This window comes from Trachymyrmex cornetzi, unplaced genomic scaffold (genome assembly GCF_001594075.2).
Source record: "Trachymyrmex cornetzi isolate Tcor2-1 unplaced genomic scaffold, Tcor1.1 scaffold733, whole genome shotgun sequence".
Lineage (NCBI taxonomy): Eukaryota > Metazoa > Arthropoda > Insecta > Hymenoptera > Formicidae > Trachymyrmex > Trachymyrmex cornetzi.
Window position 1 is genome coordinate 228,875 of NW_017300063.1, and position 20,856 is coordinate 249,730.

The 20,856-nt window shown below is 35.5% G+C and overlaps 4 protein-coding genes across 6 annotated transcripts in view; 2 read left to right on the forward strand and 2 right to left on the reverse strand.

Annotated features, from left to right (window-relative positions):
- The window catches only part of LOC108767932 (sorting nexin-7), a 5,191-nt gene extending 2,070 nt beyond the window's left edge, over positions 1 to 3,121 (forward strand). For both annotated transcript variants that reach the window (XM_018518075.1, XM_018518076.1), the window contains exons 2-7: positions 242 to 397; positions 485 to 595; positions 737 to 901; positions 967 to 1,162; positions 1,253 to 1,527; positions 1,798 to 3,121. In XM_018518075.1, the coding sequence (XP_018373577.1) occupies positions 242 to 397; positions 485 to 595; positions 737 to 901; positions 967 to 1,162; positions 1,253 to 1,527; positions 1,798 to 2,157 (1,263 nt within the window). In that variant the 3' untranslated portion in view covers positions 2,158 to 3,121. The remainder of the gene's footprint in view (positions 1 to 241; positions 398 to 484; positions 596 to 736; positions 902 to 966; positions 1,163 to 1,252; positions 1,528 to 1,797) is intronic.
- A 33-nt stretch (positions 3,122 to 3,154) lies between these two features.
- LOC108767929 (uncharacterized) lies at positions 3,155 to 8,768 on the reverse strand. Of its 2 annotated transcripts, XM_018518070.1 has the most exons (10): positions 8,333 to 8,768; positions 7,696 to 7,814; positions 6,914 to 7,159; positions 6,558 to 6,679; positions 4,830 to 6,299; positions 4,542 to 4,751; positions 4,321 to 4,430; positions 3,709 to 3,923; positions 3,328 to 3,587; positions 3,155 to 3,265 (listed from the first exon to the last, which is right to left on the reverse strand). In XM_018518070.1, exons 1-10 carry the CDS (start codon positions 8,492 to 8,494, stop codon positions 3,165 to 3,167), a joined length of 3,015 nt encoding a protein of 1,004 aa, XP_018373572.1. In that variant the 5' UTR covers positions 8,495 to 8,768; the 3' UTR covers positions 3,155 to 3,164. The 2 variants fall into 2 exon arrangements, with proteins under 2 accessions (XP_018373572.1, XP_018373573.1); XM_018518071.1 differs by lacking the exon at positions 3,155 to 3,265 and having other exon boundaries at positions 3,425 to 3,587; positions 3,734 to 3,923; positions 8,333 to 8,505.
- Positions 8,769 to 8,910: 142 nt separating this feature from the next.
- On the forward strand, positions 8,911 to 12,172 carry Vps33B (vacuolar protein sorting 33B). Its single transcript, XM_018518073.1, has 7 exons — positions 8,911 to 8,984; positions 9,872 to 10,122; positions 10,206 to 10,426; positions 10,494 to 11,000; positions 11,074 to 11,304; positions 11,428 to 11,753; positions 11,844 to 12,172. The coding sequence occupies exons 2-7, from the start codon at positions 9,965 to 9,967 to the stop codon at positions 12,105 to 12,107; spliced, it is 1,707 nt and encodes a 568-aa protein (XP_018373575.1). The 5' UTR covers positions 8,911 to 8,984; positions 9,872 to 9,964; the 3' UTR covers positions 12,108 to 12,172.
- A 203-nt stretch (positions 12,173 to 12,375) lies between these two features.
- On the reverse strand, positions 12,376 to 18,670 carry eIF3c (eukaryotic translation initiation factor 3 subunit C). The gene is made up of 15 exons (XM_018518072.1): positions 18,609 to 18,670; positions 18,124 to 18,229; positions 17,492 to 17,624; positions 17,036 to 17,320; positions 16,853 to 16,950; positions 16,518 to 16,645; positions 15,979 to 16,389; positions 15,660 to 15,869; positions 15,426 to 15,579; positions 14,565 to 14,780; positions 14,085 to 14,364; positions 13,730 to 13,923; positions 13,453 to 13,656; positions 13,232 to 13,370; positions 12,376 to 12,512 (listed from the first exon to the last, which is right to left on the reverse strand). Exons 2-15 carry the CDS (start codon positions 18,214 to 18,216, stop codon positions 12,376 to 12,378), a joined length of 2,682 nt encoding a protein of 893 aa, XP_018373574.1. The 5' UTR covers positions 18,217 to 18,229; positions 18,609 to 18,670.
- Between the last annotated feature and the right edge of the window lie 2,186 nt (positions 18,671 to 20,856).

A 20,856-nucleotide genomic window follows, 5' to 3' on the forward strand; every position in this document is an offset into this window, starting at 1 on the left:
GTAACCCTAAACTTTTCATACGAAACATTTTTCTCTATCCCTACTAGTTTTCGAGATATTTGACTGGATCACTTCAGATGGTCCACCCTGTATATAATATATAATAACGTGTGAAAGATTCATGTTATTGTTTTTCCATTTTGGAAAATATGTTTGTTTGACCATCAGTTTAACTGTAAAAAGAGTTCCCTACAATTGATTATTAATCAATAAATATCAAGAAATTTCTGTAATCTTACAGGTTGCATCTCCTTCTATCGATAGCTTCTCTACTCTGCCGGATCAAGAGATATCAGACTTCCAGATAGATTCGCGAGATTTGCAAGTGAAAGTAGACAATCCGCAGAAACACCTGGAAACTCTGGAGACGTATATCACATTCCGTATAACGACTAGAGTACGACTTTATTATCACAATATGATTTCAATTTCTGATAATATCTAAATAATAAAAATAATATTATAATATTATATAATTCTGCAGACTACACGCCTAGAGTTTGAGGAAGGAGAATATATAGTTCGCAGGCGATACAATGACTTCATTTGGTTGCGCCAGAAATTAGTGGATACTTATCCAACACACATTATACCAGTAAGTTTTCATTGTTATTTTTGATCTATAAAATATATATGGCATATAAATTATAATTGAGATACATATGATATATATGATTGAAATGATATACAAATCGAAGAGAGGCTAAAAGATTACAAATCTCGGGTTTTGTTACAGCCAATGCCTGGCAAGCATACATTGCTCGCCCAATTGGACCGTTATTCCAAGGAATTTATCATAGCGCGTATGAAGCTTTTGCACATATTCCTAAACAGAGTCGTGAATCATCCTATTTTGAGTTGTGATAAAAATCTCCATATTTTTCTCACAACAAAACCTTCGGTAAGTATGACGTTGCTATAGCACTGTGTCAACTTTAAATCAATTACTGTTTAAATCAATTACAGGAATTTCTCGTTCATCGCAAAAATCGCGGGAATGTGCTCGGAAAAGTGACAGATTCTTTGCAGAACATAGCAAGTACTTATACGATGAAGCAACGTCACTTGGAGTTCGAACAGATTCGGGACTACTGTACAGCGTTGGGTGAAAAGCTGTCGGCCATAGATAAAATCAATCATCGTATACATAAAGAGAGGCAAGGTGCGCACAAAAATTACTCATAAATACATGTCGTACATGTAATAAAATAGTTCTCAGCTATTTCTCATGTTGTACATTGTAATGCAATAGATTATTTATTGGAGCTTCATCAACTGCATCCCATATTCACATTGTGGGCAACTTCAGAACCGGAACTCGCACCCATTTTATTAGCGATCGCTAAAGCGGTAGAGGCAAACGCAATGGCTCATCAGAAACTTCTGGAAAACGTTCCTAACGATGAACGCGAGTATGTTTCATACATTGAAGCGGTCAAGAATGCATTGTCCCGCCGTGATTCGATGCAGATTGAATACGAGATAACAGTCGATGTATTGGCGAAAAGAAGATTAGAAAAGGATCAGGTACAAGCCTCGCTTATATCTTCCCCTTTTGTAATCTTTTTTTAAGTTAGTTAAAAAGAAAACTTAATATATTTCTAAATATATCAATAACGGCTTATAATTATTGATATACACTACAGTTTTAGATTTTTTAATCTAAGGAAATTAATAAATATTATTTACATTTTTATATTGCTAAAAAGTAGGCAGTTACTTGCATTTTATATTGCTATTTTATATTGCTAGAAAGTAGGCAGTTAATTGCAGTTACATTCAATTGCATTTGTATAGTTGGTGGGAAATACGAGCTACATGATTCCGGCACAAGGCTGGGGCGGATCTCTATGGAAAGCGGAATCTCGCGACGAAAAATTGGAAAGACTCGGTCAAGCTATTCCACGATTAGCCAAACAAGCGGAAATACTGCAGGATCGCGTGGAATGCGCGAATGAGAATCTGCGAAGCGATTTTCAAAGGTGGAACGTGGAGAAGCAGCAGGATCTGAAGAACATGTTGATCACGATGGCGGATCGACATATCAGACATTATCAACAGTGCATGAACGCGTGGGAGGAAATTCTTACCGGTCTTAAGTTGGACGGAATCGGATCTGACGTTAACGTAGGGCCGCCTGTTAAGATACCCGTTTGAACCGCTAGTCTTTTCGTCACTCAAAAGGATATAGAATAAATATTCGTTATATATACGAAGGTAATACATCAGTTTAAAAGAATCTCTATTAAATAATGACACAAAGTTTATTACAATCTATAAAACGATCTATCATCAGTTTCGATATCATTGCTTTTAAAATTTAATCGTCATTTTTCGAAAAAGAAAAATTATGCAGTACTTGCGACGTGACGCACGCATTTAACGACGATGAAAGTTGCATTTAATGCACATTATAATACGCTAATATCAAAACTCTAAAATTCTGCAAAAATTCGCCTTTATGATACAATAACCTTGTGATAACATGAAATATTAAGTATAACGCATTTGGTCCTACACGCATGCAGGACATGTTTCGGTGTATATCACGTACAAGAAAACAAAATTTTCTTATACATCTTGACATTCTTTCTTCTTTAGAGGTTTAGATCATCAATTAGTTTTGGGGACCAAAGTATATCAAGACAATTATCGCGCCATTCCCTTCGCTCTCTCTTTCTTACTTTGAATCACATTACAATACATTTATTGACAATCAGTTTTGTCATCTATATCTACTAGTTACCAAAGTACAGTAGTTACCATGATAGCGTAGACAGCATCAATGTATGGTATATAGCACTGATAAATTTTACAAATCGGAGCAAAACGCTTGCGAGAGCTTCGTTGTATCATTAATTAGTACCTTCAATCTATGTCTCTAAGTTATAAACAAGTTGCACCGCCCTGAATCGATTTTGCTTAGCAGCAAGTAAAAAAACAGATGTAGCAAGAGTCCTATATGGCTTACACATTCCTCTGTATATCCGTTATTTATGCTGGAAAGGGAAGATACTCTTTGCTGCTAACAGTATTGTTAATAATGCGGAGTATATTTCTCTACATTATACGCCGCGACTCGGCGAGTTGGCAAAAATGGCGAAGTTTGTATCAATAAATAAATTATTGTTTGCAATGAAGTGCGATGGCTCCTGCATCTTTCCTCACTCCATTAAGGCGTCGTTTGTACGTTCTACGTAGTATTCTGGCGTTATGTAGAACTGTACCAGATTGTCCAGGTCGATGAGCTTGGTTATAGATTCGCCTGCAACGAACTCGATGTACACGCTTGTTCTCAAAAATTCGATAAATTCAGAAGATACTGACCTGCCAGGCTCATTTCGTTATGAAGAAAACGCACTGTGTGCGCGTATGGTTGTTGAATCTTTTCCCGCAACTGCGTAGCCAAACGGCGGGTTGGATTCCATAACTGGCTACGAAAATTCGGTATGTTTGTGATAGTTGGCTTCCAGGATTCAGGCTTTACTTCCTCCATTGGTAAGACATCCGTTATCCTGTATTGGCTCGTATCGATGTTCCATGTGAACTTACATCCGACTTCGTACTGTTTCCTCTCTTGCGGAATACTGGATATATCATATCAATTTATTGAGATTAATTATTGTTTTATTTAAAATGTAATATATGCAAAAATTAACGTGCAAAGGAATCAACGAATGTAATTCCTAGGATGGCATGTGTGCTTACCATTGTGTTTGGCTACATAACTCACTTGCTTGGATTTTCATTATATGCAAACATATAATATCGCCGCTAAGCGCGCATACATCAATTATTTCAATATCATAATCGCTACAATGCCAATATTTTTTCTTGAATCTTGAGCAGATCCAATCTGCTATATGGTGAGAAAAAGTCTCGATATCAAAACTCAATTGTGTTATAGAAACGCATGGCACTATCTGAAAGTATTTTCGTTACATCAGAAATACGTTCATATTTTATTTACAATCATTATTTCATTGATTATGCATACGGGATGTTCGACAATAAGTAACAGAAAATTTTAAAGTGATTTAAGGAAAAAAAGCCTCTGCCGAAAAATTTTATTATTTTTTATTTTATAGTATTCTCTCTCTCTCTCTCTCTCTCTCTCTCTCTCTCTCTGAAAGTTTAAATATTTATGTAAAAGTGTTTAATGCATGTGAATGTTTAAACATTTATAATTAAAAAACGGAGCCGAATTCATAATTCGTTTTTCTTGATTATAATATATATTTATATTTCAATCATCTAAAGAGATTCGCTTTGTACAAAATTACGCATTGAGAAAGTTTAATTTTTTGAAATAATAAATACCAGTTTTTCCGCTTTACTATTGCTGATCATCTGCATTTGAACATATCCGGAACCATGCACGAGCATCGGAAGTACACACTGGTAACTTACATATCCTCCTGTTTCTTCATCTACAAGCATTGTCTCAATATAGCACTAGTTACAGTAAAAAACATTACAAGCAATAATATGCAAAATCATACCTGCAAATTAATAACAAATCTACAAATTTGAATATATACCTTCCACATCTGTGATCACCGATATCATTTCATCATCGAGTTCTATGTAGCTCCGTTTAAAACGCGCGGTACATTTTATTAGAGGATACTGCAAGTTATTTCTAGGAACCAACGGCGAGAAATTCGAGCAACATTTGCTGACGCGGTCTCTGTGCACGCTTCCATTAGACAGCTGATTCTGATTCAATGGTCGTAAGACACTTTTCTCAGCTAGAAAATAAACGTATAAAGTTTGTGTCACTTTATTCGAATTCTTATTCCGTTTCGATAATAATCGTGAGATTGTACCTGATTCGGTATTCGATAAGTCGTTGGCTATACTAATATCTTGAGCAAGATTCAATTCGTCCGATTCACTCTGATCCGAATCGACCCAATGCCTTCGGCCATTGGGTAGAACCGGCGACATCGCTGGGGAGGAGGGAATCTGATGTATGGAGCAGGTACCGCGATGTTTGAACTGATCGCGTATGTGCTTGAAAGGAACTATATTCTCTGCGTCCTCCGTCTCATCGCAAAACTCATACTTCTTGTCGGCAAGTCGGCGCTTCCTGAATGAACTTAGCTTTTCGCAGGTCGTCTCCTGTGCCTCGTCGGTGAATTCATATGCCTTCTCCGCCTCGAGGATGAGTTTGTGCGTTGCTCTCGTCGTCCTCGTCGATTGAGCCGGGACGGGCGGAGGTGAATGGAGATTCGATCTCTTGCGAGGGCTTGGATGGCGAAAGGATCGGGCGATGGGCGGCGACATCAAACGAGACGAATATGAGGACGAGGGACTAATTGATACGGATTGCAACGGTGAGTTTATGGAAGCCACAGAGTTGTCTCGTTGCGACGCACCAGGTTGTGGCGAGCTCGGACGTTGCTGGCTGCTACTGCTATTGCGTTGGACCTGGATTTTGTGACTAGATTCCGAATTGCGAGTGCGAAGGATGTCCGACGGCGGAGTGAGAATCGGTAACGACCACGTGGTCATCGCCCTGAGATCAGCGGGCAGTCTCTGCGGCGTCGAGCGCGGCGAGCACGACGGATGTTTCACTAACGTGATAAGATCGCTGCCGATATTGAGTTCCTGCGATGTGTCCTCGCAGAAATCCTGCAGGATCTTGTCCCGTACTGAGATGGCCGTCTGCTCGACGCCGGCCGGCCGCGAAACAGGGCTGCTGCTGCTACTGCTGCTGCTATTTCGGCACTTGCATTCAGTCACGTCCGAGCATTCGCACAACTTAACGTTTAAAGCGCCTGCAGCGGTAGACTTACTATTTATATCACAGACATAGTCGCTTTGATTACTGCTTGAGGTATTTAATAGCAAATCGTGTCCTAGCTTATCGTCTAATTTTATTGGCTCGTCTAAAAAATCGTGCTCTATGCTGGATTCGCATTTGGGAGATCGATCGACGCATTCCGGTGTGCTCACTTTCTCATCCGAACTCTCATATCGTTCTGTCCTTGTCGAGTAATCCGTCTCCTCGACATCGCTCATGTCCAGCGGCATCGTGTCCGGAACGACGGGATCATGCATAACACTATCCTGTTTATCGCACGCTCTCTGATTCTTCGACTTAGGTATATTTAAATCTACCCTGAGAACATGTAGGAAGTTTCCCGTATTGACCACCACGTGATTCCAATAATTCAGACATACTGTGGCTCGAAACTTCGGATACGGCGAGATGACTTCATAAGTCGTGTGAACCGTAAGGCCATGTTGTAAACAGTTACATCGTACACAGCCATCCCAATTGGCGGCTAATTCTGACAAGGTTAATTTCGATTAATACTATTGTAATTTTACTATTGTAATTAAAACGCTGTTGCGAGTATATTTAATATATTATTTTCAAATATAACAATTTGACAAACGAGAAAAAAAAATGTATTTTCAAATTGCATTTAAAATTATTTATACAATGATTTCAAATACACAGTTTAAAAATAATGCATAAATAATTTCATATAACAATTTGAAAATATATTTATTTTTTCTCCTAAAAATTGCGAATTATTCGTTACCTTCACCCTCTTCTTCATATGATGCAGCAACTTTCAAACAATCTTTACAATTCTCGAGAGACGGTACTGTCGTTATAGTTAAATATGCTCTATCAGTCGGTTGTAAATGTAAGAAATTTGTACTGTAACAGATAAATAATATTGCTGATTTGTGTTCCTTATTTTAGAGCTTTTCAAGAAGACAAAGAGTCTGTTTTTTTCTTGATTTTTTTATTAGTGTACACTTTTTATATTTAAAAGGAAATAGATGTATGCTTGAAATGGTATGTTTGAAAAGTGAGAGAAACGTTCTAGTGTAGTCTAGTGCAGCAATAAAAAATAAATTTAAAAAGTATCTATTATTCAAGAGTACATACCCGAGACCGTGAATTACAAGTTTATTCCGCTCCATCGGCCACTGAGATATAACTATGCTTAATTCCCTATAAATTGTATAATTGCCGAACAATGTAACTTCGGAAACTTTGCGGGCTACACGGTTGGGTGTGAAAGCCCACCAATGTAATAGATATTTGTACAAAGATGTGTTGCTGCTGACGTCCAACGTGTATGTATACGTGAGCAGGAACTGGCCACATTGCGTTAAGCCCATAACAATATGCCTTAGAAAACGAAAATATCTTTACAATTGTCATTCATCTAAATAGGACTATTTTACATTTATATTTCTGTAGCGAGTATATTAATGAGATAATTTTAGATACTCGCTGCTTACATTAACCCATTTCTTGCTACCTTGATTCCTTCAGGTCAATATTCATAGTCCGTTCTCATATTTAACATTCAACAATAGCTTCAACAAAAACTACACTTAAGTTTTAAAGTGTTCTTTCGAACTATAGAATGCAGATGAATTTTTGCCTTACGGCGACTAATAGAGGAAGGTTCAGAGATCTTTTTTTTTTTACAATTTAGGACTTTACAGTACCAATCATTGTACAACTGTTTAAAAATTCGTTTCGTTATGAGTACCGGCCTATAAATATCGAGCTCAGTTTCTGTGAAGAAAACATCAAAATCTTGTGATAACAATTTCTACTTACTTTATCTTATTTAAATCAGACTATAGCTACAAGGAGAAAGCAGCAAAAGAATGGATCAAATAAATCTGTGCATTAAGTTGAAGTTGTTGGCATACCCTGCCTCAAGCGCCGATTTTGGGATTATGTGCAGAAGATGGAAGTGTCGCCATTTAGGCACAGCTGTAAACAGTCTTTCTTCTAAGGCGTAATTGTGCGTTGATAGACATCCTCTCATCTGCAAGCAAAAAAATCATGCAGTTACAGAATACTTTGCACATAGCAGTTGCCTATATAAATCAACCCTATCATATCATTCCCACAAGACTTTTTAGGCATGAAACTAGGATTTTCTAGGACACTGACAAACTGAGAGTTATTTCAACTCAGTAAAATAACAGTAACATTACATCAATATTATAATTTCTTCAACAATGTAACTGTTATGTGTTGTATTACATTTATATTGTTGAAATCATAATATTGATGCGTGAATGTTATTGTGACTTTGTGTACAGGAAGATATTAAAAGAAAAAAAAAGAAGTTTAAAATTTATGCATCCAGAAAGATGCCTTTTATTAGGTTTTAACACGAACAGCAGTTTGTTCTAATTAAATCAATGAAGCCAGACGAATAATCCCCGATTCTTTAAGAATCGTCATAGGTAAGGAATTGTTCTTGACAGCATGAGGCGCGGTGCCTTGAGGCCTGTCACTCACGATGCCACTCGAGTCGCGTGAATCAAGGTGGCTTACCTCCCTTATCAGTAGCTTCTGAAGGAAGTTCCGCTTGCTGCGACGGTGCGACGTGCATGGCTTGCGTCCCACCACAACGTACTCCGACTTTTCCGATGTAATGTCAGAGAAACATTCATTGCAGCAGTCCGAGGTAGTGTCGGAAGACGACGCGTCCGCCATTTTTAAATAACCTCGCTCGCGCTCGTGTGGAGCGGCAGTGATGTATTTGGGTGTATTGTACACTTGTCTCGGCGACGGAACGGAAGGATGAAAAGGGTCGCCGCGGCGACGTGCGCGGTGGTGCGCGGTGCGCAGAGTCCGATTCTTCTCGCGCGATAAGTAGCGACGCTGCCGACGCACACACGCGTGCGCTGCGTGCGGCGTGTGTGCGTGACCCTCACTCCTCACTCCTCGAGTCCTCGTCCCTCGATCCTCGCTCGCTGTTTGCTGCTCCTCGCGCGGTGGCGAGTGGCGACTGGCGATGGCGATGGCGACCGCGGCGACACGTCGCTGCCGCGACAGTTTTCGTGCTCACGTATATTATTTGACGCGCAATTTGATAGCTATTATAGGAACACTACCATTTGACAGCTTATCGCGCTAACAGTTTGCGCCCGCAATTTGCGGGCCTCCTTAACGATAAATATAATAACGTCAACGTATAATTGCGGTAATTTTATTCGTTTTAGCAATTTTCTTTTCGACTCTCTTTGTCAGGACTTTGTTGTTTTCTGCGATCATGGGTTGTAAACAATATTTGTTTATGTCCAATTTTAGTAAAAAAAATAATATTAATTCTTAATTTATCTTAAATAAAGAGGGGAGAATTCAGAAACTGGTAAATTTCAGATTAAATGAATTTTTTATTATAGAGTGTTGCTCACTGTTGCTTTCTTTTTGTCAAATATAAAAATGCCTGATATTCTTGAGTGCAATATGGGCTTTGACACAAATACAATTAAATTACATTTTACATTTATAGAATTGCAGATTACGCATTTATATAAAAGTCATTACTTTCAATCACTTTCTTGCAGAGAAAAAAGAACGAAAGCAGCTTTCTTATACATATGATGCAGTGATATATTTAGCAGAATTAGGTTAATATTACATTTGTTGACAAAGCATTTCAAATCTCTTAATGGTTACAAGAAGGAGAAATTGTCGAATCTCTTTATTCTACAGCTAATCGATAAACTTAAAAATCTTTGTCAGACAAATATAATATCAGCCCAACATATATTTCAACTTATTCTAAATATTTTGTTTTTAAACAGGAAAAGTATCTGTGAAGATAGTTAATTTGCTTTTAGATAGAAGTATCTGTAAAGATAATGAACTAAAAGAGAATAGTACATTTGTAATTTAATTATTTGTATCAAAATCCATTATTTTCTTATGGAAAGAAAAGAATGAAAGGAGTTGGCTTGCGTCTATATATAATTTACCCTAATTATTTAGAACAAAATTTTACACACATACACATACAAAACACAACATATGCATATACACACATACGCACATATATGTATAAATAATTCTGAATCTTATGTTTAGATACGAAAAACATCTGTGAAGATAATCAGCTTTAAAAATTATTTCTCTTGGTATATATATATATATATAACGATTTGTTACGAGTAAAACAAAATGGATATTACCTTAGACGATAAACTGTCCGCACTTCAGCAAATCAATCAGCAGAAACTTGTGAAGACACTAGATACCATCCCAGGCTCAAAGGATTTGATAATAGAACAGAAACTGATGAAAATATTGGACAGTTTCGTAGGAGTGACTGTATTAAAGTAAATATTCTCGTATTCTAACATACATCTACATATCACTTTTATTATCACACTTTATAATAATTGTGTATCATTTTACTTAGGCAATACGGAGTGAACAAGATTTATAAATTGGAAGAAGGAATGAAGACATCAAACAGTCAACGTATATTCTTAGTATCTAACAGCTTGATCGCATGCAAAAGGGTCCTAGATCAAATACAGTCTGAAATATCCCTAACTGGCAAACACGTTCAAGTATGCCATCATTTGTTGGTCGTGCCGTTCATCCCACCTGTCTTACACAATCTAGTCGAAGAGGAAGGTCAGCAAATTATAATGATATCATTACCGGTTCTGTTTATTTTTCTAACATCGAATCATTTATTCAGGCTTGTCCGAGCTACTTACATTGCAGACGTTTTCCATAGAATTCATAAGATTAGACGGAAACGTTTTATCGTTGGAAAATCCAATGTTTGTCGAGCTCTACTATCATAAAGACACAAGTTCTCTGCGAGCGTTAGTACGCAATCTGTGGTCGTTGCAATTGATACTCGGCTCGCCGAGGCTCTCACTTTTTCTCGGCAAGCACAGCCAACAAATGAGCAAGTTGATGGAATCTATGGAGCAGAGTCTAGGTTTATCTAGTCTAGAAAACGAGGTTGGCGCCTTCATTGTGATGGACAGGAGTTTTGATCTGGCTACAACTCTCCTGACGCCCGTAACATACGCGGGCTTGTTGAACGAAGTTGTGGAAATAAATGTCGGCATAGCGACGTTGGAAAAATCGCAGACCAGATTAGATCCGAATAAAGATCAAATCTATGGAGAAGTGAGAGATACACCCTGCAGTGATGCTTTCCCGATTTTACACAGGAAGGCCAAGTCACTCAAATGTATTTATTTTTATATATGCACTATGTATCACAGATCCCGCTTTGTCGATATTTTAACAACTTGCTAATATAGCTGAACAGGAAGCGATACAGACAATGAAGTTAGCCGAGATGGAGAGATATGTGTCGACGAGATTGCAAAGGACCAGAGACATGACTCAGCAATTAGCATTTCATATATCCGCATGTCAGGCCATCGCGGACACGGTAGGCTCAGAGTTTCAAGTTTTGCAAACGATTGAAAAACTGATGCTCGACTGCAAGGACCGAAAAGAATGTTTGAGCCACATTGAGAGGAATATAGGTGTCTTTTCTAACGTTAGAATTAATTAAATTAGAACTATATTTAATTGCGATCGATATTAGAAATTAAATAAAGAATTAAAATGATTTCATTATGATAAAATGTAAAATACTTTTTTTGCAGATGAGCATGAGTTGCGATGTTTGCGTCTCCTTTGCCTGTTATCTATCACTACTGATGGTGTCACGCAAAACGAGATTTTAGATATCCAAAAGATGCATCTTCATACTCATGGTTATCAGCATATCCCACTGTTCTACAAGCTGCGCACAACTGGCTTGCTAAAGTACAGGAACGAATATATTTTACATAAACTGCCGAACTGGAGCAGCGAGTGGAGCAGCAATGCGCAAAAATTGAAAATGTTACCTGGTTCTTCAAAACGATCCGATCAGAACAGTCGTACTTGTCCTAGCTACGTATTCAATAACGCTTATATACCCGCAATAGTTCGTATTTCATTCGCGTTCTTTTTCCATATTATTAATTAAGCGATGTATAACTGCGGTATTGATACAATATCGTTTAACGCATTACAGGCACAAATATTAAATATTGTATTGAATCAGGAGAAGGATCCTCGCAGCTTCGAGGATTTGACAAATCTACCGACTTGCATTGTAAATGGTCACCGGGGCGCATTATCGCCAAAAATGGTCGTGATCTGTATAATAGGAGGCATTACTTGCGCAGAAATAGCGGCTTGCCGGCTCATAGAGAAGTCTACAGGGATACGCCTCGTTCTTACATCCGACACTATTCTAACGGGTAACAAACTCATCCAGAGGATAAAAAAGATTTAAAGACTCGTGGCATCTGTCAGGAATGTAAAAATGTTTTTTTCGTGTAATAAATTAATTAAAATTACACATTTGTTTTATATAAGTTATATATAATACTTTTTTGTGACGATTGTGGGAACAAAATTGCTTAAATAATTCTGCAATATATCAACGGAATACAATTGTTTGTATGAATCATCGACATTATTTATGTATTTAAAACGTTACAATGATATTTGATATCTCAAGTTTTATTTCATACCATTTTGATATTGGTGTTATCATATACTTAATAATTCCGATTCTCTTCCCTATTACGATCACGATCGCGATCACGATCACGTCTCTGTCGGCCCCAATCCTGTTGGCGATTGTAATTCTGACGATCGCGGAAATTGCCTTGATTCCCTCTCGAAAAGAAGTTACCTGCAAGAGTTCATATTTATTACGAATTAGAAGATTCTGCTAAAAACAAATTTTTATACTGAATTATGAAATAAATATGTAAGATATATATGAAGTATATAATTTTGTTAAAAAATTGTTTGAATAAACTTCCAAAAATTATATAATATGCATTTTAATCTATTATCTAATATCTAATTTTTATTACAGCAATATATTCTAAATTATCTTGAATCAATGTTTCTGTCAACAAAAATAAAATGTCAAAAAAAATAAATGTATGTAATTGAATATCTTAATTTTCTCTCTTTCTCTATCCATCTTTTTGTTTATATTGTTATATACAATTAATATTTTAATAATTTTGTACTTTTTATTATATTTGTAATGTATACAAATTTATTTATAAAGTTAGAATTGCAGTCGAATCGGATCAAGTCAAGTCAGATCAGGCCAAGCCAGGTTTGAGAAAAAGGTGTTAAAAATGACATAAAATATAAAATATAAATATATGAAAAATAAAAGCAACAATTTATTCAAATAGAACATTTATATTAGAAGGAATATAATTTCAATATTAATTTTTACAAAAAAAAATTGATCTATTTAATATTATTGAATAATTTTGATAGCAGTCAAGTCAATGATCTCGATGATACACCAAAATAAAGATCGTGGTGGTATAAATAAAGACCGTGATAAAGATCGTCAAAAATACTTAATTCGTCTGTTGTATGTACCTTGCTTCATTTCGAAGATACGTTCGTTCGAATCTACAAAGTTGTTGACTTTATCAGTCAATTGCAGAGCCAACGATTGAAGGCGGCTTGGTTCGCTTCGGTGCATAACTACAGTTCCAGTTGGGTCATCCAATGACGCCTAGATTTATAAAAAAGGAATATATAAATTATATAGAATTACATAAATCATTATGTGCAACACAGATATCTCTGCATAGTACCATGAGCTCTTCGTTAATGATCATTTTACTGATAATTGAATGAACTATGGGCCGCTTCAATTGGAACATGTCAGCGAGCTTTGGCATCGAGATCGAATCGTACACATGTGAGTACGTAAATAGATAAGTCCTCAATGCCTCTTCCTTGATTAATCGTGTTAACATAGCTCGCACTTTGTCCGCTTGATGGAAAAGATCCCATACCTATTTTGACAAAAGTAATTATTACCTCGTATTCTCAATTTGAAAAAAAATTGTTAATGTAAATCTCTAATACCTTTGCATTCATCTTTTCATTTATAATATAATTGTTGCAAGCGGACCAATTTCCGTTACGCATTGCTTTGGCGGCAGCAACAACGTGCTCTCTCATGGATTCCGGAGGTCCGACTAACGACTGACGTTCACTGGATCGTAGTTGTTGATAGAAAGTCTTCGAAATCATTCTTCGTCTCGCGTCAAACTCGTGCGCTAGAATTGAATAATTTGCATATAACAAACTCTGAGTCACACACACACACGCGCGCGCGCGCGCAAAATTTCTTATTTTATCGTGTGTGTGTGCGCGCGCGTGTACATTATCCATGCAACATATGTAAAAATATAAAAAATATTAAACACAGAAGACATACCGGCCATATAAGGAATTTCAATGAGCATTGCTGAAACAAGGTATACGCATTCCAGAAGTTCCAGATTAATGTGCATATGGAAAGGCATTTGCCTCTGCTTTTCGATTTTCTCTTGCTCCTTGCTACGTTCGTGTTGTCGTTGCGGCAGCAGACCCTGCGCCAGAAGTTCTTTCACTTTGCCTGTCACCATCAAATCGACCAAGCAGTTGTGGGCATCTTTGATATTCGCATGACGGAATGCACATAATCCTAAATGGGCTATCGTACGATTGTATAAAATCTAAAAAAAAAAGTAATAAAATTATTTTTATACATTTTATGTCTGTTTCTATCAATGTATTAATCTTGATTTAACTTTTTATCTTCTAAAAGATAAAAACTTCAAGAATTAGAAAAAAATAAATTAAACCAAGATTAAAATTAATTTACAATGATAGAAATGAGTTTATTAATAAGATAAACACATGTACATATACAAACCTGTGTGGCTGGATCAGAATGCTGAATGGTTTCTTGAAGATGCGACATCAGGATCAAGTCACGAGCTTGGAACCAGTTATCATGGAGGGCATGGTGATAAATGTGCGAAAGAATCGCACGAGTTCTTAGTCGATCAGTGTTATCATGGGCATAAACGTATTTGCACAACTTTTCCATAACTTGCACGGATGTGATTACATCTGATCCAAGTTCACCCTAATTCGATATAATTTGACAATTTAAGGCTGTTTCGGTACAGATCGGTATTCATAGTCGATTCTTGCATTTAAGACTGTCTTAAGTACAATCTTTAGGTGCCGTAAGTCAATCCAAGGACTATATTAGCATCTTAAGACATTATATTTAAGACAGTTTTAAAATAAAAACAGACTATGAATACCGTCCCATGTTTAGCATTTCACAGTTGCAGCCCTTGAATCTAGTGAACAGTCCATAGACTGAGAGGGCAGAGATTTAGAGGCACCATGCAACTGCACATACCATGTTATCTCTTCCACCATGTTCCCACCCCACCCCTATTTAAAATTTTTTTTATTATAGTTCTAAAGTACTCTTGAAACCATTCAATTTTCATTCTGGAAAATTTTTTCTATCTCTTATAGTATTCGCTTCAAAAGAAAAAAACTGATTTTTTTCAAGGTGTTTCACCCTCTAAAACTGTAATTCCGCATAAACAAAAAATAATTTTGATTTACTGATGAATTACTCTATTTGCACACAAAGATTTGCAAGTTTCAGATTGTCTTGAATATTTTAGTTGCCTAGTGTCCCTTGTGAGTACTCAGGAGCCTTAATAAAATAGAAAAGTTTCATGCGTATGTAAATACTGTAGAAAATTACCTCCTTTTGTTTCAAAACATTTGAATCAAATTTGTAGTACAAATGTTCAATTTTACGAAGATACACGCGACAAAGCTCGGACACAGTTCCTTGCCTCTCTAAATATTCCTGCACCTTGTCAATTATGGCAGCAACTTGCTTCTCATCTTTCAATCTGTGACAAGTGTAGATATTTTATAGTATAAACAATATTAATAGTCGTAAATATATTGCATTTCTTTCAAAAGATATTACCTTTCCACGTATTCATTACTGTGTGGATCGCATTCCTTCAACAACTTTGTAAATTCCTCATCGAGACGTTCTACCAGTGTTAATACGCAACCATGTATTTTGTATGGTGTCGTTTCAAACTCCTCCATTTCTTCAGCTATTGTTTCTGCTATTACCATATCTAAATTGCTCAGCAACATGTCCAACATTTCAGTAATGCGCTCAAGTATTCTGGAAAAAATATTTATTTAATACACTTGCTTACTTTAAATCTTTTATCTTAAGGTTTATAAATTTATATATATGTACACATACATTTATTTCACGCAAAATTACGTACTTGGACCAATATTCCGGCTTCATAGCATCAGAAACCTTTGGATTGTAATCAAATATAGAAGACACGATGGAAAACTTGATCTTTACGGCTACAGCTGGACCAAGATTATGTGCATCTGCTATCAGTTGCAGTTCGTGCAAGAGTTCTATTTGCTCGCGCCTGTCCGTGCGCTTTTTACCGCGAGCTGCAATTATCTCGGAAAGCTTCTTCAATACCGCGCCGATATTAATCTCCGCATCCTTGGCGAACATCTTTGGCTTTTCAGAGGGAATAGCCACGCCGCCCTTGACGGTTTCCCACTCTCCTTCGCCATCATCTTCGTCGCGTTTTTTCTTTCGCTCTTTTTCTTTGCGCTCTTTACGTTGTTCCTTCCTCTTCGCTTTGTCCTCGTCCTCTTCTTGAGTTGTAGCTCTATATAAAAAAAATTATGGCGTTATATATATATATATATGTATATATAATATTGATAAATTTTGCCTGTTTCGTTAAAAAATTAGAAAGCATTTTTATTAAATTTTATCAGATTTAAAAAAACGTACTTCTTGATGAAACGCTCACGAATGTTTTGATATTGGCCTTCGTCATCGCTACTTGTGCTCTCACTGTCCGAATCACTACCCCAATCAGATTCACTTTCACTGCCATCTTCACCATCGGTCGCGGTCTTCTGTAACACAAGGAAATAGAATTGAACTATTTTAATCAATTTCTGGTGCTCTCTTGTAAAGCCTTCAGCACACGATGCAATTTCTCCTGCTGTTTGTGATTTAAATAAATTACTAAAACTGCACTACACAGAATTTTTAATTTACTAAATCGTAAACAAGAACGCATCATATATCGTAGATTTGAAAATTTTGATGTCATAGAAAACCTTGAACTTGGATACATCCGGTTCACTTGCTTCTGATCCTGCCTTTTTGAAAGCTATAGCACTGTCATCTTCTTCTTCAGATTCTAGAACCTCTTCGGCTGAAATAGAATCATTAATTTTGTTTTATCTCGAAATGATTTAAACTAAACTAAGTATTTAAGATACTTTTTGTAGTAATTAAACCTTTCTCTTCTTCTTCGTCATCATCTTGATCAGGATTTTCTCTAAATTTGCCAATGTCCTCTTCAAAGTCCTTATTATACTTTCGCAGCTTCTGACGCAATGTTGAAAGTGACTTGGAATTGTTCTTGGACATATTCTTGCGCCCGTCGCGGTCTTCCCACACCTCATTAATAAAATCCTCCATTTCTACCAAACACCTAACGTAAAATCTTGGCGTTTGACCAAGCTCCTCCTTGGCGATCACAGGTAAAGCTTTCTGATAAGCTCGCATCAAGTCCTCGAAACCTAGAATTATGGAAGCAAATACTTGTTATAATAAAAACACTTAATCACCAACCATTATATCAATGTATTTATAAACATATATTGTAACAAACGATACTTATGCTTAATCCTTGCTAATATAATTTTCAAATGCATAAAACGTCATAGAAGATTTATGAAGTTGAAACTTACTGGTCAACATGCTGCTCATGTCCTTAATCTTCTTGTAATTCCTAATAAGTTTTATAAGATTTGCAATTTCTTCATATCGCTTCTCCTTTGTGGAGCGTACAACACGTTTTGTCTCTTCTTCATCATCACTAAACTATAAAGAAATATTAAGTTATTCAACCGAGTTGTTTTATTTTTCTTGGCATTTTATGAATAACAAAGATTGTTCAGTAGAGAAAGCAGCTTACAATTGTTGTAAAATTCTTTTACATGATTGATTTATATATCTAGATCAGGCCTGTCCAATTTGAGCTCCAGAGCCAAAATGCAAAACTATTGACGTAAAAAAATTCAATGTAAGATTTTAGGAGTATATAATACTTATGAAGTGTTGATAAGTGTCACTTAGCATGTATCAATACTTTCCAGCCCCTGATAATTTTACCCACATTGAATTTTTTTGCGTCAGTGGCTATACGTTTTGGCTTTAGAGCTCAAATTGGACAGGCCTGATCTAGATTCAATGAGAAACTAAGGGCAAAAACAATAAATTAAAGAATTTTACAACATCAAAAGTTGATACTTGTGTTGCTCTGTTGCAACTGGAAACCACCTAAAAATATATTGAAAATACTTGTCTTGATGATGCTTACTGTAAAAGCTGTTGCAGGCGCTCTTGGGACCTGCTCCTCTTCAGAAGCGCTATCAGATTCAGAATCTGAGCCAGTTGCGAAGAAACGGCTCATGGTTGCAAATGTTCTGAAACAATCAGGCAAAATATAACAAACGATACATGGGCAATCATTAATTACACTTCAAAATGTTGTACCCTTGAGTTAAAAATTACACACAACAAATGTATATAAACACACAGATTTAAATTGATATAAACGTGTAATATGCAAGGAAAGAGCTTAAAATATATCATATGTTTAAAAAATATCGGGCGCAACGTGGCATACGGCGATCTAATAATTTTAGAGCTGCAAAGATCGCATGTTTTATGTATGCCTCACTTAACTTCAGTATAGCGCAAGGCGCAACACTTTTCTAAATAAAAGAGAACAGCATCAAGAGATGCGTGCAGAATACATTTAAGTGATACGAAACATAGCCAAGAAATAAAATTTTAGATTACCTATTCTTTTCCTCGTAAAAGCAAACACGTTTTGAGGTTATGCGCCCAACACGCAGGAGGCGGCAGCATTCAATGAAAAGAAGATCACGTGACTTCTTCAGAAATACCAATGATGATTGGTCTTACAGAAATTGATGTAAGATTATTAATTTTTTAATTAGCACATAATGCAATATTCATTTTATGATTTATTTTACTGTTTCTTTTACTATCCTTAATTAATATGCACAGATATTTACAATAATATTCAGATATTTAAAAACTGTATTTTTGTGATTCATCTCAACTTGGAATTGATTATTCCATGCAGATACAATGAAAAGTTTACCGTATATAATACTGCGCTTTTTTCGTATTTTTGTAGCTTGATAAATAATACTCTTTTTTAAAAAGTTTAATATTGTTTAATATGTTTTTAAAAAACAGTAGTATAGAATAGCGATCATGTAACTTTTTCCTTAGGGCGGAAACGTGAAAAGTGAAAACTTTTTGTATAATGTGTGTACACGTATACGTACATATATGTATAAAAATTTTCACTTATCGGGTACGTTTCCGCTCACAAGAGAAAAAGTTACATAATTGCTTATTACCCTGCAGAGCTTTATATACCTACAAAATGCTTTTTTAAAAAATTTCTTACGATTTTTTTTACTGAATTACGCGACATTGAATCGTCGATCTCTCTGCATTGCTAAACAACCAATAACGGTAAAATATTGGTAAAAAATTATCGCAAAAACTTTTTATCTTCTTAATTTTGTAAAATTATATTTAAAAACGATTAAAAGCATATGATATGTTAGAGGAAAGTCGCCGACACAGGTCTCCTAAACTGACACCCCCTTATTTCTCAGAAACTAACTATTGCACTTTATTAATACTAATAAAATCATGATCTGTTTAGGTAATTAAAAAGAAGTACAAACTCATAATTTGTATGTTTGTGGCTTGTTTCTATATCAAATCAGCTAAAAACGAATTCTACGAAAATAAAATTTTTACGATTTTCTTTTGCAAATTGCGTGGTTTAAATAATAGTGACTATATTATTAATAATGTTACGTCATTTTAAATACTTGTAGTTTCCGAAATAAGTTTTATTTATATTATTTTTTCTCTTAATCTTTTCATAATACAATTTTTAATTTAAAATTGGGGTGCAGCGTAAACCGTCACACACATGTCCGTAAAACAGACCATGAGCTAACTTAATCTTTATAATGTTGTTTTATAATGTCAAATAAGTCTATTGGAGCTGAAGGCAATTGTGCATATATGGAACAATTCTAGAAAAACTATCGCATTACATATTTGTATTTTGCATAAAATAAATATGCATACAATTCAATAAAAATATTTTATAACGAAGTGAAAAGATTATGGAAAATCTTATGTACATTCACTTGTAGGTACTTTATACAGATAATGCTTGTAAAATAAAAAGAATATGAATACGTAGCATTACTGCCTACTGTGTTAGTTTTGAAGCCCATTTTGTCAGACACTCATTTTTGTTTACCTTACGAAAAAATTAATTATTGAAAAATTGCAAATAGTATTATAAAAACTGCTTATACTATCTGATAGAAGACACTTTCCAGTTTGTAATTACGTTTTTAAAGTTTTATTTTTACCTTTTGTTTATAAAACATTGTCTAAAAACAAAGGGATATGTCGGTATCAGCGACTTTCCTCTAAAGTACAAATTTTGCTCTTTAAAATGTTTTTTTAATTTTTGCAATGGCATATTTCATCGAATTTCATTGTTATTGATTGTAAACTATGCAGGTTATTTAGCATTATAATGTCGCGTAATTCAGTCAAGAAAAATCGTAAGAAAATTTTTAAAAAAACATTTTGTAGGTAAAGCTTTGTACTGTTTTGTAAAAGTATTGAACCTTTTGAAAAAAATTTTTTAACAATTTGCAAACTGTTAAATTTATTATACGTATAAATTTTAAGAAATGCAACAATGTAATCTTTTGTTAAAACACAAAATTGTAAAGACAAAAATTTTTTTAAAAATGATTAAAAGTGTATGCTAAAAGTATAAGTTGATCATTTAGGCCGGTATTCATAGTAGAGTCTTATTTCAAGATCGTCTTAAGTAATGTCTTAGACGCTAAGGGCCTGCGCACAATAGAGGAACAAGAATTAGATATTAAGATTTCAACCTATCAGAAATCGTGTATTCCGATGTAATCAGTTTCTGATATGTTGAAATCTTAATATCTAATTCCTGTTC